The following is a 24,533-nucleotide window of genomic DNA, read 5'->3' on the forward strand; positions in this document are numbered from 1 at the left end:
GCACACATTACAATGCGCAAGGATCCAGGTTCAAGCCCCTGGTCCCCACATGCAGGGTGAAAGCTTCACGAGTGGTGAAGCAGGGCTGCAGGTCTCTCTGTCTCTCTCCCTCTCTATCTTCCCCTCTCAATTTCTCTGTCTCTATACAATAATAAATAAATAAATAAAACATTTTTTAAAAAAGGAAAAATAAAATCCAAAAAAAAAAAAAAAAAAGACCACATGGCGCAAAACCCAAGGAATGGCTTAAGTAATCTGGTTTGACCTCCTGGCTCCCCACCTGCAAGGGAGTCTTCAGTGACCCCCTTACAGGTGGAGCAGGTCTGGAGTCTTCTCTTCCCTCTGTCTTCCCCTCCTCTCTCAATTTCTCTCTGTCCTCTCCAACAACAATGACAGCAATAACAACAACAGTAGACAACAAGGGCAACAAAAGGGAAAAAATGGCCTCCAGGAGCTGTGGATTCTTAGTGCAGGCACTGAGCCCCAGCAATAACCCTGGAGGCAAAGAGAAAAGAAAAGAAAAGGAAAGAAAAGGAAAGGAAAGGAAAGGAAAGGAAAGGAAAGGAAAGGAAAGGAAAGGAAAGGAAAGGAAAGGAAAGGAAAGGAAAGGAAAAGAAAAGAGAATAGGGAAGCTTCTAATGGAGGAAGCGAGATACAGAGCGTTGATGGTATGGAATTGTACCCCTGTTCTCTGACAGTCTTGATAATCATTATTAAATCACTAATAAAAATTTAAATAAGTTTTCAAATTTCTTTTTTTTTAATATTTTATTTATTATAGAATAGAGACAGAGAGAAATTGAGAGGGAGAAGAGATAGACACCTATAGCCCTGCTTCACCGCTTGTGAAGCTTCCCGTGAGGATCCTTTTGTAGTTCATAAGCTTGATAATTGTGGCTGCATGAGGTGTGCTACCCATAAACCCTGAACAATGGATGCTGCAGAAAAATAAGGAATCTCAAAGTCAAGTAACTAGCAAGGACATACGAACTGCATCATGGAGTATATGTTGGAAAGGAATAGCAGAGGAACAATGCAAAGGAGTTAATGAACTTAAAGGAAAGGTGTGGGAAGATTAGAGTGTTGAATAAGGTTAAAGGAATAGTTTATGGGAGTTAGAGGGTGAGCAGGCTGTGGTGAACACATTATATATCAGGGTCTTAATATTCCTAAAATAGACTAGTTCAGTGAAAATAAATGACAAGGGTATAGAGTTGGGGAGAGAGCATAATGCTTAATAATAATAATGCTTAAGTAAATAAAATACTTATTTCTATTTTATTTGATAGAATATAGAGAAACTGAGAAAGAGGAGATGGAGAGTGGGAGATAAAGATAGACACCTACAGACCTGTTTCACTGCTCATAAAAGTTCCCCTCCCCCTGCAGGTGAGGAGAGGAGGGCTCCAACTCAGGTCCTTGAGCATGGTAACATGTGCTGTCATCCAGGTGCACCACTGCCTGCCCCCAATAAATTTTTTTTTTAAAAAGGTCTAAGTCAGGGGAGACAGCATAATGGTTATGTAAAAGACTTTCACGCCTGAGACTCTCAAGTCCCATGTACAAGCCCCCTCACCTCCATATACCAGAACCTGAGCAGTGCTCCGGTACGAAAAAAAGAAAAAGAGGCAAAATAAAACAAAGGTATAACAGTGGGAGTGGACGCCATAATAGGGAAGGATTTTTATAGCTCCCCAGATTCCAAATAGGGGAAAAGCCTTGAGCTCTAGGTGATCCACAGAAACATTGGCAATTCTCACTTATCAAGACCCTAAACAAAGAAAGGAGAGTACATGGCAAGGATATAAAGTAATATAGCGGGAGTCGGGCTCTAGCCCGGCGGGTTAAGCGCACGTGGTGCAAAGCGCTGAGACCACCGTAAGGATCCCGGTTCGAGCTCCCGGCTCCCCACCTTCAGGGGAGCCACTTCCACGTATGGTGAAGCAAGTCTGCAGGTTTCTGTCTTTCTCTCCCCCTCTCTGTCACCCCTCCTCTCTCGATTTCCTTCTATCCTATCCAACAACGACATCAACAGCAATGGTGATAACCACAATAAGTCTAAGGCAACAAAGGCAACAGAACAGGAAAAGAAAATAGCCTCCAGGAGCAGTGGATTCACGGTGCAGGCACTGAGCCCCATCAATAAGCCTGGAGGCAAAGTAAATAAATAAATTAAATTAAATAAATATAGCCTACAGGTTAAATATTTACTTGATCAGAAAGAACATCCAAAGCGCTGCTTTGGCATATGCCAGGCACACGCACACACACACACACACACACACACACACACACACACACACACACCCAAGTCCTATGTTCTACCTAATAAACAATCTCTATATATAGCCTATTATATCTATTATAGATTATATAGTTATATATACTATAAATCTTTAATGCCTGAGGCTTCGGGGTCTCAAGTTTAATCTCCAGCACCAGCATTGCTCTAGTAGTAATAATAATGACAACAACAACAATAAAAATAAAAGCATTGGAATTGGCATATTGCACCAAAGTAAAAGACTCTGCGGTGGGTGGGTGGGGAGAATACAGATCCAAGAAGGATGACAGAGGACCTAGTATGGATTGTATTGTTATATGGAAAACTAGGGAATGTTATGCATGTACAAACTATTGTATTTACTGTCGAATGTAAAACATTAATTCCCCAATAAAGAAATTTTAAAAAATTAAAATTAAAAAAAAAAGCATTGGGTTGGAAGCTGGGTAGGGAGCATCTAGTCTAGACTCAGAGTGGGGGTGAAGAGTATTTGGTTGTTTACTTGGTTGCTGGGGAGCGGACTCAGGGCCTCAATCCTGTGAATTATCACCGAGTAACATCTCCAGCAAGATCTGCGGTTCTATGACACACACCCTAGGGAAATGGTTGGTAAACATTCCTAAGGTGTTTAAAATACAGAAGAATATGAGTAAGAAGCAGCGGGCATCAGTTCACCTCCAGTGGATTCCCTAATTCAACCTGGGTGGGGGGAGCTCAAACTAGAACATCTTCCATATGCAAAGTGCTAGGAGCAGGGAAAGACCAAAAAAAAAAAAAAAAAGTTTCCAGAGACAATACTTTTGGAAACAAACACCAGTGAATAACTAGCCCAGAAGTAGATAGGGGGCGGGGGTAAGTCAACAGGGCTTCACAATACCTACAAAGTGCTGTCTACTTCCTAGAAGCCTCCCGCCGGCTGTGGCCCCATACAAAGTGCAAAGGAAGAAAACAAGTGCCAGGGCAGAGCACGCGGTGAGGCGACCACATGGCATCTTCCCTTACAGAAGCGCAGGCGCCCCCTGCGGCAGGAGCCGCGCTCTTCACGCAGATTCTACGCCTGCGCTCTGAGAGGCGCAGTGGTGCCAGAAGACGGCGCCTGCGAGGTTTTGCATCAACTGGAGGAGGCGGGGCCTAAAAGCCCCAGGGTGTTCGCGCGGGGTGCTCTTTGCTGACACGTGAGAAGTGCTCCTGCACAGAAAGAAAGGTGAATTCACAGCAGAGAGCCTATTTTCTCCCATCTTTTCGTGCATTCTTTGTTTTGTCTTCAGAGGTTACCATCCCTTCTATTTTAGCTCGGGGCTGCTGGTGGTACCGGTGATTTCAACCTGAGCAATCTCTGTACCAACTCATGCTTGTTTTGTTTCTAACCAGATCACTGCTGAAATCTGGTTTATGGTGCTGCTGGGCATCGAACACCCTACACTCTCTGGTGCCTCAGGCATAAGCATCTTTTTATATAATCATTATGCTCTCTCTCTCTCTCTCTCTATATATATATATATATATATATATACACACACATATATGTTATCAGTGATTTAATATGATTTTACAAAATTATAAAATATCAAGGTTATCATTCCGCACCACTGCCATCACCAGAGTTCTGTATCCCTATTCCTTCCATTACAAGTTCTCCCAAGGTTGCAGATAAGGGATAACATTTCTTTTTTATTATTATTATTTTTAGTTGGACTTATTTATTGGATAGAGGTAGGCAAAAATTGAAAGGGAAGGGGGAGATAGAGGAGAGAGACAGACACCTGCAGCTCTGCTTCACCACTGGTGAAGCTTTCCCCCTACAGGTAGGGACCAGGGGGTTCGAACCTGGGTTCTTGCGCACTGTAACATGTGCACCCAACCAGGGGTACCACCACTTGGCCCAGGGATAACTTATTTCTACATCTACCTGTCTATATTTGTTATATCTTTGCCCATCCCTCACCACCACCACCCCTATGGTCCGGTCTTCTCTTCCTTTCCAAGTCACATTTGCACCTATTACTACTTCCGAATGTCCGTTCTTTTTTCATCTCTTCTCTGTCTGGGTCCTCATAGAGTTGGAGTTCAGAGCCCTCTGGTCATCTTCCCCAAACATTTCTCCCCTGCTGAGAGTATGGACCAATATTCTTTGTGGGGTTCAGAAGGTGTCTCCCCATTTTTAAGTATTTTTTTTGGGGGGGGAATATGTGAAAGACAACTACTTATGCCTCAATCTAATTATCACTTAAAGTAGATAATTAAAGCATACAAACTTGCCCCTCCTAAGAAAAATAACCCAACTCTGAGTACTGCGGTGGTTGCTGGGGGGAGGGATAGAACTTTGTTAAACTTTGGTGGTGGGTATGTTGTGAAACAATATTCCTGTAATTTTGTGATGAAAGTAAATAAAAATAAAATTAAGTAAACACCCTGTCTTGTTTCTGGACAGAGATCCTCCACCATTGGGGTAAGGGATATAGGGAAAGAGGAGCCAGCCATAGGAAATTCTCAGCAGCAATGGCATACAGGAATGAATCTTTTATCTCAATAATTGTAATTGCAGAAGAAAATTCAAAGGTAATTTTTAAAAATATTTATTTGTTCCCTTTTTGTTGTCCTTGTTTTATTGTTGTAGTTATTATTGTTGTCGTTGTTGTTGGATAGGACAGAGAGAAATGGAGAGAGATGGGGAAGACAGAGAGGGGGAGAGAAAGATAAGACACCTGCAGACCTGCTTCACCGCTTGTAAAGCGACTCCCCTGCAGGTGGGGAGCCAGGGCTCCAACCGGGATTCTTACTCCAGTCCTTAAGCTTTGCGCCACCTGCACTTAACCCGCTGCGCTACAGCCCGACTCCCCAAAGGTAAATTTTAACACGAATTCACTATCAAATGTAGGTTGGATCTAAAATCAAATGTAGGTTGGAAGGGGACATTTGGTTTTTTGTGTGTGTGTTATTGGGTAATTCATGCCTTGCTTTGGGCCTCCAGTTTTTTTCTCATGTTAATTATAAGTTAATAAAGGAATCACGATATGTTCAGGAAATTTATTAGAAAAAGAATTAGAAATTTTAAAAAATTAAGGGTAAGTTTATTTAGGAAATAACACACACACACATACGCACACAGGAGAGCGGGCAGGGTTTCCAGAAAGAAACAATAAATAAGAAAAAAATGACTGGAGGTCAAGCAGCTTTGAGTTTTTATGATCTTCTTTAGCCCCCTCTTCATGGTCAGATTGTATTCGTGCTGCTGCCCCTCCTTTATAATTGGCTCACTTGGCACTGCTAAGCTGGGTAGTCTCTGGAACCTCATAGTTGAGTTGGTGTTGGGTGTTCCTGGCTACAGGTATGATCCAGTCTACATATCTCTTCTTATACAAATTCATGTGCTTTCCAACATCTGGGGCATATGTCTGTCTTCTTATACTGTCTCTAAAAATTTGGGCACAATTGAGTGGATAAAGACAAGGTTCCTCTCTAGATATGGAAAACTGTTCTTAAGGAAGAGCTTCCAGACTAATTATGGTATATTAATAATTATGGTCAGACCCCAGCTTTAGAAGACAAATTCAGACTCCCATCTCTAAGGGAAGTAGTAGGGTTAAATGTGCCTCAGATGACTTGCTTATAAAAAGCTTACAGTGAAAAAAAGGTCCTGGGCACCTGTAATTTCCTTGATCAACTGGACCAGTTGGACTACATTCCCATACTGAATGGTTAGTAGATCTAGACAAGTGTAGAAACTTGGGACCAGATACTAGGGATCCAAAAAGCTGTGATTATGAAGTTAAAAACCAGAGATTTCTAAAGTTGCTTCTAAATTTGCCTTGTTTGTAAGTAGGAAGCCAGAAGTTGAGCTCCCAAATAAAATGTATAAAAATAATGTTTCCTGATTAACTCAAAAAGTCAACACATCTGGAAAGAAATAAACCAAGTGCATAGTACACAATACATTATTCATGTCAAATAACAAGTGGGATCAGGGGACAGAAATTGCCCACAAGGAAAAAAAAACCACATCACAGAATATATTTAGTAAAATTTATTTTTTAAAAAAGAAAAATAATAATAATTTATGCTCTTGGCAAAATAAAGAATCTTCTCAATATAAATGCTTCTTTAAAAACATATGAAAAGATAATATAATATATATATCAATAAATCAATACCCATGTTACAGCAAAAATAATAATGATTCTATAACAATGACAAGTGAATATATTTCTGACCCTTACACAGCAATATTTCTGGAAGTTCCTTTTATTCCTCCTTTTTTGTTTTTTAAAGATATGTCTTTGTTTTAAGAATGCCTGATACACACATCTAAATTTAGAAAGTCGATCAGTTAAAGGATATTTATTTGCATAAAATAATTACAAAAAAAAATCAAGGAAAAGGCTTTTTTAAGAGATTATTCAGACTGGCAAATTTTCCTAATGCATTTAGAATACAATAGGACAAAGACATGTGTCTCCAGCTTTTTTGGTTATACCACTGTTGCATAAAATGAGGTGTTCTTAAAGTGAGAGTGGAAACAAGAGTTGGGCTTTCAGACATGATTAGAGATTATGTGTTCTTGTGTGTGAGGAAATTTGTGTGGGGAGAGGGACATAGGTTCTGTCAACCTGTTGTTTCTCTCAACCTGAGTTATTTTCTAGTCTAACAATTTCTGGTAAACTTTATTCACTTGGTGCTTGCAAAGTAAGTGGAGGAAGTTATGTTGAAAGGGGGCAGGTGAATTAATCCATTTGTCATTCCAGCAGCACAGTTGAGAAGAGGATCTGGAATTCGGGGTGTATATATGGATGTAACTGGGGAAAAACAGGAACAATTCAGAACCTTTTAGCATAGTGTTTTCAAGGCCCGTCTCTTAATAGAGGTGATTGATTCCCTGAGGAGCAGTAGGACCCAGCCTAGCCCCTCCTGCAGGGGACACATCCTTGAGAGAATGACTTATTTGTCACACTCCTCCTGGCTCCCTTCTGCACAGTGGTAGTGCTGCTCACAGAACTCCTGGATTCTGCTACAGGCTTCCAGCATCATCACTTCAGGGACTGTGATCACCACTCGGAAGAAATTCGGATACTCAAAACACTGCAAAAATAAAATCCTACTTGTTAGTCTTCCAGCAATTGAATTTGGTACTGGACTATCCTAAAACGCCCAGGGTCCTAATCAATAAGAAACAATGATGTCATTTATTCAGAGTCATCAGTTCACTTGGTTTCCATCACTGGCATACTAAACCAGTTAACTGAATTAACTTAAAAGGGATTTGTTGAGCAAAGGGGACTTGGCTTTCTCTTACCCTAGTTTGACTAGAATGTTTGGTCACAGCTTTTCTTCATGGTATGGGCAGGATTATAATAAGAGATAAACAATTTTTAGATAGAGCCCATAAGGTACATGGATTGATTCTCACCCAGTGAAAATACATTTTGCTGGAGGAGGAAATATCAAACTAGCATTTAGACTTTAGAACAGCTGAGAATGTTCTGAGAAAGACTTAAGCACTCACCGTTGCTGGGAGGCAGTGGACAGACTGCTCAGCAAGTAACCGTTCTGTGAACTCCACATCATTCTCAAATTCTGGAAAATGTTCCATCTCAATTCCAACCTACACCAGTAATCAAGAGAAAGCAAACATCAAAAAAGGAAATAGGCCAATTGCCTATGGTAGAAATTAAGGTAAGGACTGCTCTAAAAGATATCTTAAAACTCTGCTACTGATAACTGAGAATTCTAGCAATTGTGAACTCTTGGAATTTTTTCATAGGGAAAAGAAGTTATATTTATATGAGGTATTGTTTTTGCTATACTGCCACCAAAGTTCTCACTGGGACTCTGCCTGCTCAACTCCACCACTCCCGGTAATCTTTATTTACTCATTTTGCTTTTCAGTAAATAGTGAGAGACCGGGAGAAACAGAGAGCAAAATCACTTCACAGCTCATGAAGCTCCCTCCCACACCCCTCCATAGGCATTCCCATGTGGTGGCTGTGGGCTTAAACTCAGGCTCTTGAACAGAATAATTTGTTAACTCTACCAGATGAGCCACCTCCCAGACTCCATAGGTATTTCCATCAAGGATTTCTTCTTGGATATTATTAAATGAACATTGGAAACTTAATGCCAGTATTTTTCCAGAAAGGTTCTATTGGCAGTATGGGTCAGGCAATTCTTGATTGCATGAAACTGTCCCACCCACTGAAAGATATTTAGCAGGCCTAGACCACAAAATGCTCATAGAATTCCCCTGTCATTCTGAAAACAAACAAAATTGTCATACATTCTAAAACATAAAAACCTAGGAATCCAGTGTCACTCCCAGAAAACTCCAGTGGTATAGAAATATGTATCTACATATAAAATGATTCTCTACATTGAAAAATTCAGCCATCTGAAGAGCTTTTTGAACACTTAAGTGTAAGTCGTGTCAGTGGGACAGTTCATAACAAGGCAGTTCCTAAATGAGTGGCTCAGAAGCCTAGCTGACAGTCATTGTCAACCTGGCTGCCTGTCTGCCCTTTGTCTAAAAACTGCCAGACACCTACACACTTACCATAAGGTACATGGCTCCAGAAGGGCGAACTGGCCGCAGTCCAGGGATGGCAGCCAGTGCCCCATAACAGAGATCAGCATTGGACTACAAAGGAGGCAGAGAAATACCAAGGATCAAACTTTAAGTGCAAGAAAGACCCTATTATTTTTTAAAATTATTTATTTTCCCTTTTGTTGCCCTTGGTTTTTATTGTTGTTGTAGTTATTATTGTTATTGTTGTTAGATAGGACAGAGAAAAATGGAGAGAAGAGGGGAGACAGAGAGGGGGAGAGAAAGATAGACACCTGCAGACCGCTTCACTGCCTGTGAAGCGATTCCCTTGCAGGTGGGGAGCCGGGGCCTCAAACCGGGATCCTTATACGGTGCTTGCGCTTTGTGTGCGCTTAACCCACAGAGCTACCACCCAACTCCCGAAATAACTCTATTATTAGAAGAAAGCCCATACGGAAGAGAGGAAGGCCACTTATGTTTTACTGGCATAATGAGTCAATAAGATGCCCTGTCACTTGGAGATTTTGGCTAGGAACTGAGAGAAAGCCAAAAACGTGAGAAATATATAAGTGGATATGGACGTTAGGACTACCCTCACTTTGGAAGTCCCATAATGAAACAATGCTCCAGAAATTAGGGTTCATTATAGCCAATCTCACTGGTGGCATCCCGCTGACTCACAAAATAGAAGACCATGAGCTTCCTTTACCTTGAGGAAGCTAAGAGTGTTGTGGTAGAACTCTTGAGGGGTGCGGCGTAGGATGCTTTTCAGAGCCCCCTGGACAATGGTGCAGGGTCCCAAGATACGCTGACTCAGCTTCACCAGCCCATCGCGGATCTAAAAGAAAACACTTTATTTGGACTTTCTAAAGCATCTAGTTTGGACCAGAGGTGTAGTTCAGTGGCAGAGTATATGACTTCTATCCAAGAGACCCTGAGTTCATTCAGTTCCCTATCCCTCCGTGAAAAAAAAAAAAAATAATAATAATAATAAATATATATATATATTCAGCACCTGGTTTGGGGAACTTTTGTTCTGACAGCTCTTTCTATCAGGCAGGTTATTATTTTTTTATTGAGGGGATTAGTGGTTTACAGTAAATATAGTTGTTGATACATGTGCAAAATTTCTCAATTTTCTGAAAAATACTCTCACCCTCAGCCTAGGTCTTCCTCCACCATCATGTACCAGGACCTGAAAGCCTCCCCCACCCCCAACCCCCACCCCCAGTCCTTTACTTTGATGGAGTATACCAGATCCACTCCAAGTTCTACTTTGTGTTCCCTTTTTTCTGTTATTTTTCAGCTTCTGTTCATGAGTGAGATCATCCCATATTCATCCTCCTCCTTCTGGCTTATATCACATAACATGATTCTTTCAATCTCCATCCATGATGAGATGAAGGTGAATTCCTCATTCCTAGTAGCTGAATAGTATTCCATTGTGTATATACACTACAACTTTCTTAGCTACTCATCCGTTGTTGGACACCTAGGTTGCCTTCAGGTTTTGGCTATCAAGCAGGTTTTTACTGAGTAAGTAATAGTGCCTAGTGACATTCTTAGATCAGACACCTAGATATGTAGCCCAGATTTTCTGCCTGCCTGCTGTGTGATTTCACATCAATTATAGACTTTGTGCCATATTTTTCTCAAATGTGAAGTAGAGCTAATACCAATGCTGGCCTCATGGGGTCTTTGTGGGGATTAAATTAAAATAACGCAATTTATTGTTAATTTAAATTAAAAAATATATTTATAATATGCTGACACATAAGCCTATAAACAATATTAGGTGTCATTATTACTATTGTTTCTCTCTTTTTTTTTCTTGGTGTGGTCCTAAGGTTGGAGGTGAATAGAGCTTTCCAGAACCAAGTTCAGAAAAGCTGAGTTGCAGAGAGAAATAACTATTAACATCTATATCTGGCTTCTTTCCAAAATTTCAGGGCTGAGAAGGAGAAAATAAAGTTCTACTTCCTTACCATTACACATGCAAAGTAAATACATATCTATATGTAGATTAAGTGCAAAGCAAACATTTAAGTGTTTATACGTAAAAAAACAAACATATATTCATACTATTTTACCAAATTGTTCTTACCTCATTACCAAAAATGTCTCTACGATCATGAATGAGGATCCAGCCCAGTCGCCAGCCAGGGACCAGCCAGCGCTTAGCTAGCCCTCCACAAGACAGGATGGGGACATTGTTGCTGAGGGTGGCCAGAGGCTCGAATTTGGGATCAGAAAACACCTGAGGAGAAGAGGTTGCTGTCATGGCTGTCTTCTAGCTTACTTTCCTCCAGAGCACATACCTTCTCTTTCCCCTTCCATTCTCTCACTAGGCGTGGGGCCTAGAATATACCAGTTCCTCCCTGCCTAAAACATGATGGGAATCCTAGGAGGATTCAAAGAGGACAATACAAAGATATTTAGCCCGATGTCAGGTCTAGATTAAGGAAAGCACAAAATGAAGAATCTGACTATAATCTGGTACTATATACAACCCATCGAGGTGCCTCTAGAAAACAAATGGCTGTTTGTTATAGCTTTACAAGTAAGATCTGGAGACTAGGGATGTAGCTCAGTAGTAGAGTGTCTTGCATGTATGAGGATCTGGGCTTGATCCTCACACCCAAAACAAAACAATAAAGTATGAGTCCACACTGCCTTATCTGAAATTTCTGGGACCAGATATATTTGTTGCAGAATGCAGAATCTTGGATTTTAGAACAGTTTAGAAGCATCTGACTTGACTTGATAGAAGGATACATAGTTTAGGAATACAATGTCAGACTCCTGTGGGGGTATCTATTCCTGTGGGGGAATTATTTCCTGTGTCTAGATACACTGCAGAATGCCAACTTGTGCAAGATTTAGAAAGGTCATGTAGCACATACACCATATGTTAGGCATCACCCCCAGAGCAGCCTGGGACAGCACTGCTAATCAAGCACATTAATACTCCTGCCTCCTCCCCTACATTCTTCACAAATATATAGATTTATAATTGAGATAAATAAAAATCTACAAATATCTTTACATCAAATCAAGTGAGATCTTTGCACCAAACATTCCAAAGATCTTAAGATTTTTATACCTCTTTGAATTTTAGAAAACTGGCTAGGGAGCTGCTGATCTATACATTGGTTAGCCGTTCAGGGATACTAATTTTCCATACTGAAACACTTAGAAGTTTTTTCTGATTATTTTAGATGCTACCACTAAAGTCCCCCAAGAAGTATTTTGGGAAAGTCAGGCAGTAGCACAGTGGGTTAAGCGCACATGCTGCAAAGCGCAAGAACCAGCGTAAGGACCCGGTTCGAGCCACCGGCTCCCCATCTGCAGCGGCGTCACTTCACAAGCAGTGAAGCAGGTCTGCAGGTGTCTGTCTTTCTCTCCCCTTCTCTGTCTTCCCCTCCTCTCTCCATTTCTCTGTCCTATCCAACAATGATATCATCAATAACAACAACAATGACAACTACAACAATAATAAAAAACCAGGGGCAACAGAAAGGGAAATAAATATTAAAAAAATTAAAAAGAGAACTAAAAAAAAAGTATTCTGGTATTGAGATTCTCATAGTGAAAAACTCACCATGTCTCCATAGATCTCATCAGCTAAGATAGGGACACACTGCCTTGCAGCCACTAAAAATAGAAAAAAGCATACTGAAATTAGTTTTGTTGTGAATTATCTGGACTCATTGCGTTTATTGGTAGTGTGTGTGTATGTGTGTGTGTTGTATCTCACTTTACAAATTACTTTTTTTTTTTCCTCCAGGGTTATTGCTGGGCTCAGTGCCTGCACCATGAATTCACCGCCATTTTTCCCCCTTTTGTTGCCCTTGTTGTTGTAGCCTCGTTGTGGTTATTATTATTGCCATTGTTGGTGTTGTTCGTTGTTGGATAGGACAGAGAGAAATAGAGAGAGGAGGGGAAGACAGAGAGGGAGGGCGAGAGAAAGATAGACACCTGCAAACCTGCTTCACTGCCTGTGAAGCGACTCCCCTGCAGGTGGGGAGCCGGGGGCTCGAACTCAGATCCCTACGCCGGTCCTTGCGCTTTGCGCCACATGTGCTTAACCCACTGCACCACAGCCCGACCCCCCAAAACTACAAATTTTTATGCTTGTTCGGGTTGCTGTTCAAAGGATAAGGGGAATATCTGGGGGACAAAAATTCTAAGAGTTTGTCTCGCCTTTTCTCAACAAGAATTGATGGAAAGCATGATTATCCAGAAAAGTTAAACTTTATTGGACAGAAAAACATGTTAGGAAAGAGAGAGAGAGAGAGATAAAAGGAGAAAAGCAAAGGGACTGAAAACTGACTTACATATAGCTCACATGGTGGTCCTGGGAGAGAGAGTGTACCCTCAAAGGTTCACCCCCTTTAAAGCCGAAGGCCCCACCTACACCTGCAACCACTCCCATTTCTGGGTGGTGCCTTCTCTCCATCAATAGTGCAGTGTCTCATTTGCGGTTTAGCTAGCTAGATAGTGAAAATTTCATCTTTCACAGCATGGGAATGGTGAGGAGACAATTGCCTTTTTCTCTTTTTAGGCAAGTCCTTTCACTCTAATGATTTACTATTCATTAGTGACCCAGTAGAGCTCCTCAGCATTCGTCCTAGGCTTGGGATTTAGTGAAGGACATTTTCTCACCCCAAGAAATAGCTAACGGAATTCATGCTCATCTTTTCTATCAAGGAGTCTGTTGTAATTACCTGCAAGAATTTTCTGGAGGTGGCTCTTACTGAACACTGACCCACAGGGGTTTGATGGATTATTTACAATGATACAAGCTGTCTTTTCATCAACCAGAGACTCCAGTTGTTTCAGGTCAATTTCCCAAGACTTCTCTGGCTAGAGAAAGAAAAAGAGTAAGACTAAGATGATTCTGAAAAAATTTTAGGGTAAGAATAATAAGATGTATCTGTGATCACAAGCACCCACTTCCAGCTCTTTCTCTGCTGAGATAATGATCATATATTTTTACAGTCATAAATGAGAATTCAAATTCAAAATTTAAGCAGTCATTTACCAGTAAATTGTAGAGCTTGACTTCAATTCCCATAGATTCAGCCAAAGTCCTGTAGAGAGAGAAGCCTGGTCTCGGAACTAGGATGTTTTGCCCTGGGTTGGCCAACACAGCTAAACAAAGTTCAATGGCCTGGCTGCACCCACTTGTCAGAATGACATCCTGTGAAAAAAAATAAAAGGTTCATTTTGTCATATATATATATTGCTTTTTATTCTCTCTCTCTCTCTCTTTTCCTGTATACCATAGCACTGCTCCACTCTGGTTTATGATGGTGCAGGATTGAATCTGGGACTTGCCTCAGGCAAGGAAGTCTTTTTGCATAACTATTGTACTATCTTCATTTTGTTAGGGTTCCAGCCACAACAGGAGACAAGTATGATTGAATGGTTGAGTAAAGAGCAATAAGGAATTTACTTTTTTAGATGAGTCAGAAGAGAAGGATGAGTGATGGATGATCCCACTCATAGAAAGAAATTGAAAAATAAGAACGGGGGGTGCTGGGTGTTGGCACACCTGGTTAAGTGCACACACTGCAGTGCACAAGGACCGGGTTCGAACCCCTGGTCCCCCACCTGCAGGGGGAAAGCTTCATGAGTGGTGAAGCAGTCCTGCAGGTGACTGTCTCTCTCCCTATCATCCTCTTTCCTCTTGATTTCTGGTTGTCTCTATCCAATAAATAAAAATAAAGATAATAATTTTAAAAATGAACAGAAGAGAAAGCACAAAGCAGAACTTGGACTGGATTTGTTATATTGCACCAAAGTAAAGGACTCTGAGGTGGGGGTGGAGATGGGGTGGGAGGGTGTTCAGATCCTAGAACATGATGTAGAACCTAGGTGGGTTAGAGTGTTATGCAGAAAGCTGAGAAATGTTACACATGTAACAAATAGTGTATTTTACTGACTATAAATCATTAAATCATTAATTCTCCCATAAAGAAAAAAGTTTTTAAAAAGAAACTTCTACAATTCGGAATGTTGTTGAGAATGTTAAGCACTTAAAAAAATAGTCACTTTGAAAAGAATGGATCAGCAGTGATTTAGCAAACTTTGTGAGAGACCATTATGACCTTGGACTTTTTCACCTGGTTATTAATTTACTTTTGACCTGAGCTTTGGAGCATGACTATTCTCTGAAATATAAATGAAGGGCACCCCTTATGTTAAGAAATGCCAAAGCAACACAACAGACAATAGAAGGGAAAGTGGGATCTGAACTTGACTGCTATCATCAATTCAACATACTATCATATCTCAATCTTCTCATCTGAGATACCTTCAGATAAATGAGAGTCACAATTAACAAAACAAAACCCAGAGGCTAAAGGGACAGCATAATGGTTTTACTAAAAGACTTTAATGCCTGAGGCTCTCAGGTCCTAGGTTCAGTCCCTGAAATCACCATAAACCAGAGTTGAGCAGTGCTCTGGGTGGGTGGGTGGGTTATAAAAGAAAAAACATTAGTAAAATTAAAATGTTAGTGATTTGGTGTTTATGATTTTTTTTTTGCCTCAGGATTATTGCTGGGACTCTGTGCTACACTACAAATCCACTGCTCCTGAAGACCATTTCTCCCACCCTCTTTTTTTTTTATTGGCTAGGATGGAGAGAAATTGTGAAGCTATCCACTTGTGAAGCTACCCACTACAGGTAGGGAGCCGGGAGCTCGAACTCAGATCCTCCGTCAGGTCCCTCCATTTGGTACTATATGCGCTTAACCCTGTGAGCCACAGCCCAGTCCCCTAAATTCTTGTTTTTCAATGACCTTTAACAGAAATTCAGATATAGTATGACCTATCAGTCCTTTGAGCCTCTTTGAGGTAGATACTGCATAATGACATATACAAGATCATTCTCTTACTGTAATGACATTATATATAATCACTGAATAAATAGGCTTCCTCTATAAGAAGTCCTTGAGTTGCTATGGGATAATTATCTGTGGTTATTGTTTACTCATTAAGTCCTTATTCTTTGTGAAAAAGAAGCAAGGAATAAGGAAAAAGGTATAGTTTGCCCAATATTACTTCAGAGCTGGTACCTTGTCTAAGGCTCACCTTGGCTTCCAGCGGTGCCTCGGGACAATGATAATAAGAAGCAACTTCCTCCCGACTGGATAGGTAGCCTGAACGAAAAAAGAAAAGGAGGAATAGAGACATGTTATCATGAAACTGACAGATAAACCCTAGAATTAACAGTGCTTCAAAATAGCTTTTGTTCTTACTCAGAGCACATACGTTGAACTTAACTCTCAGTCACTGCAGACTAAGGAAAGTTACTTCCTGTTTCACAGTTTTCTAATAAGCTAAAATGTGTCAATTATATCAAGAAGAGCTCCCCAAAGTATAAAATAACTCTGCTCTATGTTAGTTATGTTTTATTCTTCATGAAGTACAGAAATTAGATTATTCCTAAATCCCTTCCAGGACCTATATATTTGGGGGATTTTTTTTTTTTAAGATGCAATACATTGGGGGCATTTTAAAGCTTTCTACATTATATGTCAGTCTTTCATAATTTTTCTATGATTTTTTATAAAGTTCTACAGTTTATTATTTACTGGCACTGCAGCTTCACAACTGTGTCAATCCACCACTCCAGGCTGACTCTCATTTGTCTGTTTGCTTTGGTTTTTCTGTTTTAATTTCAGAAGAAGAGACACCACAGCACCCCTTCACCATTTGTGAAGCTTTCCCTAGTGCCATGCATCTGCCATCTATTGCTGAGTCCTAGATCAAGGTCAAGTACGTGCTCTTCTAGGTGAACTATATTTTGGCTCCTACAGTTTTTTTTCTTTTAAATTATATTTTTATGCAATTGACTTACAAGTTTAAAGTCTAAACAAAGTTATACAAACTGTCATACTTGAGGGTGGGGGTAGATAGCATAATGGTTATGAAAAGAAAATTTCAAGCTTGAAGCTCTGGAAGTCCCAGGTTCAAATCCCCTGCACCACCAAAACCCAGAACTGAGCACTGCTCCAGTTAAAAAAAAAATTGTCATACTTGACCAAATTGCTCTCCAAAAAGATTGCTTTCAATTAGCATGATTAGAGATGTTATTTCATGTTTAACTTAATAGCCTGAGATAGATCCCTTGATGTTATATAAATCAGTATCTGTTTAATTACTAATAAAAAAGAACTAAATGTTCTAGATAATATTATTATTCATACTGGACTGGTATAAAAAAAGATTTATTTTTCATCAATACCCTATAAACATTTGTCAAATGAAGACTTGGCTTTGATTTTTCCAGTTGAGTCAGTTCCCCAACTTTTGGTCTTTGTTTTGGTTTTTGTTGTATAAAGTTTTATAAGATATAAATAGTGTAAAACTCATGTCCTTGAGACATCTTTGAAGTGTTTTGAAAATTCTATTTTAGCACCAAGTTGGATTTTTAAATTCAGCATTAAGGGTATATTTCTAGGGGTGGGGAGCTAGCTTTGCCTAGTAAAATAAAAATTTGCTTGCCTAAAGTTCCAGAAGCTGAAGGTTCAATCCCCAACACCACCTAGTGCCAGCCCTGAGTAGTATTTCATTTTTTGAAAAAATATTTATTTACTTATTTATTATTAGATCGAGACAGAGAGAAATTGATAGGGGAGGGGGTATAGAGGGAGAGAGACACCTGCATCCCTGCTTCACACTCATGAAGCTTCCCCCCACCCCCACAGATGGGGACCAGGGGATTGAATCCTGGTCCTTGTGCACTGTCATGTGAGTGTTCAACCAGGTGCACCACAGCCTGGCCCCTGAGTGGTATTTCTGGTCCTTTTTCTTTTCTCTTTTATTTTCTCCTTCATAATAAATAATTTTTTAAGAATATGATTTTATGTAAACAAATGCCCAGTGCAGGGGGTTATGCAACAGTGAGATAAGACCAGAAAAATCACTTATTTTGCCATACTATATAGGGTGGAACAGTGATAAGAGTTAAACCAAAGTATGAATAGTTCCATTAGAAGCAACCTATTTTTCAATATAACACGTTCTTTATAATTCTTTCATTAGCACATTCTTTATTCTTGCCTTGTTTTTTAATTATTTACTATTTCTGAATTTGATAGGACAGAGAGAAACTGAGAGAGAAAAGGAGAGAGAGCAGAGAGAGAGAGAGACTGACTTACAGCATTGCTTAACTCTTCAGGAAGCTCCCCCTATAGTTGTGGACGAGGGACTTGAACCAGGGTATTTTTAACCTTCTTAATTTTTTTTTCTTTTCCTTTTTTCTTTTCTCTCTCTCTCTCTTTTTTTTTAATAGAGCACTGCTCAGCTCTGGCTAATAAAGGTGCAAGAGATTGAACCTCGGACCTTATAGCCTCAGGCATCAGAGTCTCTTTGCATAACCATTATACTATCTACCCCCACCTACCTCTTTAATTTTTAACAGTTACAATCACATTTGAATGTGATCTGGAACACTATTAAAATAAGCTTTGAATGTACAAAGAAGAAAAATAAATTCAAGTAGCTATTTACATGGGCATTAAATAATTTGAAGCCTAGCAGACAGGGCAAATAAGTCTTCACATTAGAGTTAGAAATAATAGGATCAAGTATTATTTGAGAAGTAAATATGTTATGGGAACTTAAACAGGAAGTTAATAATATACCAAAGAAAGTCAGAAAAGAAACTGGACTTTTATTGCTTGTGTTCAAGCATCCTGAGACCCTCCCTCCAAATCCAAATGGCCATTTTATCTTAACCTCTCCTTAGGAATTATGCTTCTGAAAATCCAGGAAAACTGATAGAAATTCATTCTTATTAGAAGAGAGATTTGAAAGTCACCAGCAAGTTTTGTGAAGAACTTACCAATCGAGGGTGCGTAGCCATTATACTTTCCTGAGTCCAGGGCATCTTTCATTGCTTGGGTAACTTCAGGATCTGTAGGCAGGTTTCCAAACACAGTAGGGTCCCCTTTTCATGGAAGGGGGAAAAAAAAAAGCCACCAAGAAATTACTCTTCTATACCCAGTGTTCACACTCACACTCCACTCCCATCTTTTTCAACCAGGCCATGAGATGGGAGGGGGAAAGCCATGATTGTTCCTCCAACTAGTGTACCCAACTCACCAATTGACAGAGAGATCATGGTTTTGTTTGGATTTGGCTTGACCTTCATGCCATCCACAATGTTCCGAATAGGATTGAAAGTTTTGTTGGACATGTCTGAGGGCTTCACAGACCATCTGGCCTTCCTGCCTTTGTTTTTTCCCAGTGTGGAGCTTCTACCACTGATGTTGACATGCACATCAAGAACTGAAGGGAAGTTGCCATTCAAATGGATAGTGTATGGGTCCATTGCTACGGAAGCCTGCAGATGGAAAAAGCAGAAGGTCCCCATGACTCTAACAACAGAGAACCATCCCAGAAACCACATAGGAACCTAGACATGGGTATAACTTCACTGGACACTTATTTCCAGATTCCATTATTTTGTTGCTTTCTCCTGGAAAGTAACTTTACTATGAATGAGGTGAGTTTTGCTAAGAGGGAAAATAAAGCAAGAACCCACTCTACCATGTTAGTAGAGAACATTAGGTTGGATACTTATTGACTGTATGATTCATTACATGCAACCATAATCCCCATAAAGGTAAAAAACACAACAAAAACAACAACAAAAACCTGCCTTCAGTAAAAATAAGAAGAAAAAACATGAAAATTGTTAGACTAGCAAGTACATAGGTTACCTCATTTCTCTAGTTTCAGCAGTGTCCTATTCCCCACAAGAAGAACCAGAAAAAATCATTCCACCTTGTTAGACAGTAAGTGGTTTTGCTATCATTAGTAAATATAAGTCCCTATCCCATAAACAACTTGATGCCCTATAGAAATAGAAGTCAAAACCCGTAAAGAGGAAAGCACACACCCCACCCACCACGACCTTGAGACTTGTACCTTCCAAGCAAAGGAGGAACAGTTTTCAAGTAGTCAAACTTGGAAGCCCTTTTGCTGTTTCTTTGAACAGGTACAAGTGACAGCGATCACAGATGCAACTCTTCACTCCTGATATAGTCTCTACAAATGGGAGTTGTCCCTGAAACTTCTGTACTATTGGTTAGGATGAAAACAGGGTCCTCCTCCTCTCCTCCCCCTTCATATGTTGTTGCCTCTCACCTCTAACCCTACCTCTGCCAAATCAGGAATTTGTCCTCAATTCAAACATCTGGAATTCTGTGTTAACTCTTTCTGGACATTTTGCAAGATGTTTGAAAGGACTGTCAAAGGAATTGTTACAATTAGAGTTGATGATTTTTTCTAAATATTTTATTTATTTTACTTTAATGAGAAGAGAGAGAGATACTAAGAGATCAGAATACCACTCAGATGTGGTTTATGGTGGTGCTGAGGACTGAGCCTGAGACCTTGGATCCTCAGGCATGAAAGCCTTTTGCATAACTATTATGCTATTTCCCCAGCCTTACAGTTGGTAATATTTGTTAAGTCTTTCTTATGTTACACACAGCCCATTAAATTTATTTTGTTTTACTTTTTATTTATTTCTTTTTCTAATAAGAGAGGGAAAGAAAGAGACCAGAGCACTGATCAGCTCTGGCCTACAGTGGTGTTGGGATTGAATTTGGGAACTCAGAACCTCAGACATGAAAGTCTCTTGCTGTCTTCCCAGCTCCATTGCTCTAGATTTTAATTGTACAGAAATGTATCATATAGAAGACAACAGTTCTTCCTTCTTTCTTGCTATCTGTGCATTCCATTTTTCACTACTGGGGTGGGCAATATGATGATTTCATCATTTCCTTTCATTCAACAAAATAGACAAGTGGATGGCTAAATAGATATTTTCAGAGATTTTTCAAACCATGGATGAGATCCTGTTGTATAACTTGCTGAAAACCTTTGTTTACTTCCTATTCCTTTGGCTTCTTTGCCTGCCAGTCCACAAAGCTCTTCCTTGGGGGTGGGGGGGATAGGAATGAAAAGGGGGCAGGGAGTAGCGCACATAATGTGAAGCTCAAGGATTCAAGGATTTGGGTTCCAGCCCCTGGCTTCCCACCTGCAGGGGGAATCGCTTCACAAGCAGTGAAGCAGGTCTACAGGTGTCTATCTTTCTCTCTCCCTCTCTGTCTTCCCCTCCTCTCTCAATTTCTCTCTGTCCTATCCAACAACAGCAACAGCAGCAACAACAACAATGGAAAAAATAGCCTCCAGGAACAGTGGCTACATAGTGTAGGCACCAAGCCCGAACAATAACCGTGGAGGCAAAATAAATAAATAAATAGGCAGGTGAAATCTATGAAGATCCACTCAACAAATGTCTTCTGAGGAGGGTAGCATCTTCAAGGCAACTGAAAGTAACTGCGGGGCCAAGTGGTGGCGCATCTGGTTAAATACACATTTTACCAAGTGAAAGGATTCAGGTTCAAGACCCCGCTCCCCACTTGCAGGGGTCTGCTTCATGAGTAGTGAAGCAGGTCTTCAGGCGTCTATCTTTCTCTCTGCCTCCCCACCTTCTCTCAATTTCTCTCTATCCTATCAAATCAGACTTAGAATGAAACTAACTGTGCAACTTTATCTTCAAACTGAGAGTTCTCCTTTATTTATATGGTATGGAGTTACTAAAAGAATCAGATGTCAGCTGCAATCTAAATAAAACAACTTTGCCCCCACATCTATGGACATCTAATCTTTGACAAAGGGGCTCAGACTATTAAATGGGGAAAGCAGAGTCTCTTCAACAAATGGTGTTGGAAACAATGGGTTGAAACATGCAGAAGAATGAAACTGAACCACTGTATTTCACCAAATACAAAAGTAAATTCCAAGTGGATCAAGGACTTGGATGTTAGACCACAAACTATCAGATACTTAGAAGAAAATATTGGCAGAACTCATTTCTGCATAATTTTTAAAATTTATTTTATTTATTTATTCCCCTTTGTTACCCTTGTTGTTTTATTGTTGTAGTTATTATTGTTGTTGTCGTTGTTGGATAGGACAGAGAGAAATGGAGAGAGGAGGGGAAGACAGAGAGGAAGAGAGAAAGATAGAAACCTACAGACCTGCTTCACCGCCTGTGAAGCGAATCCCCTGCAAGTGGGGAGCCGGGGTTCGAACTGGGATCCTTATGCCGGTCCTTGTGCTTTGCACCACCTGCGCTTAACCCACTGTGCTACAGCCCGACTCCCCCTGCATAAATTTTAAAGACATCTTCAATGAAACGAATCCAATTACAAAGAAGACTAAGGCAAGTATAAACCTATGGGACTACATCAAATTTAAAAGCTTCTTCACAGCAAAATAAACCACTACCCAAACCACGAGACCCCTCTCTTTACGTGCCATACACCAGATAAGAGTTTAATAACCAACATATATAAAGAGCTTGCGAAACTCAACAAGACAACAAATAACCCCATCCAAAAATGGGGGGAGGACTTGGACAGAATGTTTACCACAGAAGAGATCCAAAAGGCTGAGAAACATATGAAAAAAATGCTCCAAGTCTCTGATTGTCAGAGAAATGCAAATCAAGACAACAATGAGATACCACTTCACTCCTGTGAGAATGTCATACATCAGAAAAGGTAACAGCAGCAAATGCTGGAGAGGGTGTGGGGTCAAAGGAACCCTTCTACACTGCTGGTAGGAATGTCAATTGGTCCAGCCTCTGTGGAGAACAGTCTGGAGAACTCTCAGAAGGCTAGAAATGGACCTACCCTATGATCCTGCAATTCCTCTCCTGGGGATATATCCTAAGGAACCCAACACATCCATCCAAAAAGATCTGTGTACACATATGTTCTTGGCAGCACAATTTGTAATAGCCAAAACCTGGAAGCAACCCAGATATCTTTCGGGGTATCTCTCTCCGTCTCCGGCAGGGTGGTCTCCAGGGGGAAAGGTAACGGGCTGGTTCTTTCTCGCTCACGACAGGGGTGACACGAAGTAAAAGACACCAGGGGACTCTTAGCGTGCCTAGAATCTGAGTCCTAGAATCCCAGAATCCTAGAGTCCGTTTATTAGCAAAATGAACATGAGTTAAATAGAAAAGCAATGAAGTTAATTATTGTTGAAATATGACAGAAATTACAGGTTTCTTAACAGTCAGCATGCCCCTAAGGTAGGGGGCTGGTATGACAGGAATTGATGAGATACAAGACAGTTATTCTCCATAACACAAGCTACTTAATTATCCAAAGGTATTTGAGAGAGCATAGGGGTTAAACCTGTAGGGTGAGACAGAAAGAAGATGAATATCAAAAGGCCAGATAGTTTGGAATTTCTCTTGTCTGGGGTCTGAGGTGTGTGATGAAGTGTGTGATAAGGTGTGTTCTTCTGTGATCAGAAGGTGACTTTGAATAAGTGAATCTGCGGTCATGTGGCCTGTGGTTAATGGAGGGAAGTACTGGGGCTTCTGTGGGCCTGAGAGTCAAGAAGGAAAGAACCACAGGTCTGAGTTTCCCCCCTTATGCTCACTTCGGTTGAGAGAGACTTACCAAGAGGTTATCTTCTCAGACCTCCATCCAAGGATGGGGGTGGTTCTCCCCAAGCTCTATTAGGCTTACACATGTTCCCAACAGATGTCCAACAACAGATGAGTGGCTGAGCAAGTTGTGGTATATATACACAATGAAATGATACTCAGCTGTGAAAAATGGTGATTTCACCGTTTTCAGCCGATCTTGGATGGACCTTGAAAAAATCATGTTGAGTAAAATAAGTCAGAAACAGAAGGATGAATATGGGATGATCTCACTCTCAGGCAGAAGTTGAAAAACAAGATCAGAAAAGAAAACACAAGTAGAATCTGAAATGGAATTGGCGTATTGCACCAAAGTAAAAGACTCTGGGGTGGGTGGATGGGTGGGGAGAATACAGGTCCAAGAAGGATTCAGAGGACCTAGTGGGGGTTGTATTGTTATATGGGAATCTGGGGAATGTTATGCATGTACAAACTATTATACTTACTGTTGAATGTAAAACATTAATTCCCCAATTTAAAAAAATCCATGATAAAAAATATAAATTTAAATAAATAAATAAATAAATAAAACAACTTTGCTAATGAGCAGGCACAAAGATCCTAACACTTTTGTGAGCCCATTTAAAAAATTATCATCAGCTCAAGGCTTAAGAGAAGCTGTCACCCTAGGACTCAGATTATATCTGTTTATTTTTAGAGAGACAAACTTGTTATATAAATTCTTTATTCCCTGACTACTTTTTGGTAGTTTGGTAATTCAAGTTGCCAATGGGGTAGAATGATCTTTTCAATTTTCCTGGATTTTCCTTATTTTAGTACTTAGTAGACTGTATCTAATACATTCTCATTCTTATACCAGTGACACAAATAGTTACCATCTAATTTTACCAGTAAAATGGCAAAAGCGATAGTCAAGGGCAGGACACTACCCAAATCAAAGAGAACTATAATTAATATTAAAATTCTGAAGCTAGAAGTTTCTGGGTATGGATCGACCTGTTAGTGCCCATGTCCAGTGCAGAAGCAGTTGCAGAAGCCAGACCTTCCACCTTCTGCTCCCCATGGGGGTATTTGGTCCATACTCCCAGATGGATGAAGAGTGAGGAGGTTTCCAATGGAGGAAAGGAGATATGGAGCTCTGGTGGTTAGAGTTGTGTGGACTTGTACCCCTCTTATACCACAGTCTTATCAATCATTGCTAAATCACTAATAAAAAGATAT

General features: G+C 40.3%; 1 protein-coding gene across 2 annotated transcripts; it reads right to left on the reverse strand.

Annotated features, from left to right (window-relative positions):
* Window positions 1–6,607: 6,607 nt before the first annotated feature.
* On the reverse strand, window positions 6,608–19,845 carry TAT (tyrosine aminotransferase). Of its 2 annotated transcripts, none has more exons than XM_007526656.3 (12): window positions 19,766–19,845; window positions 18,938–19,178; window positions 18,678–18,782; window positions 15,920–15,987; window positions 13,864–14,022; window positions 13,547–13,685; window positions 12,421–12,473; window positions 10,924–11,076; window positions 9,529–9,657; window positions 8,829–8,912; window positions 7,785–7,883; window positions 6,608–7,360 (listed from the first exon to the last, which is right to left on the reverse strand). In XM_007526656.3, the coding sequence occupies exons 2-12, from the start codon at window positions 19,164–19,166 to the stop codon at window positions 7,220–7,222; spliced, it is 1,359 nt and encodes a 452-aa protein (XP_007526718.1). In that variant the 5' UTR covers window positions 19,167–19,178; window positions 19,766–19,845; the 3' UTR covers window positions 6,608–7,219. The 2 variants fall into 2 exon arrangements, with proteins under 2 accessions (XP_007526718.1, XP_016045291.1); XM_016189805.2 differs by having other exon boundaries at window positions 19,752–19,839.
* Window positions 19,846–24,533: the final 4,688 nt, after the last annotated feature.

This window comes from Erinaceus europaeus, chromosome 2 (assembly GCF_950295315.1).
Source record: "Erinaceus europaeus chromosome 2, mEriEur2.1, whole genome shotgun sequence".
NCBI lineage: Eukaryota > Metazoa > Chordata > Mammalia > Eulipotyphla > Erinaceidae > Erinaceus > Erinaceus europaeus.

Excerpts from the sequence above, each read along its gene's own strand:
- TAT (XM_007526656.3), bottom strand. The coding sequence starts at position 19,166 with ATGGACCCATACACTATCCATTTGAATGGCAACTTCCCTTCAGTTCTT. Across the intron at positions 8,913-9,528 it reads ACACTCTTAGCTTCCTCAAG|TCCAATGCTGATCTCTGTTA; the intron begins GTAAAGGAAGCT and ends CCTCCTTTGTAG. Across the intron at positions 7,361-7,784 it reads TCCACTGCCTCCCAGCAACG|TGTTTTGAGTATCCGAATTT; the intron begins GTGAGTGCTTAA and ends TTATTTTTGCAG.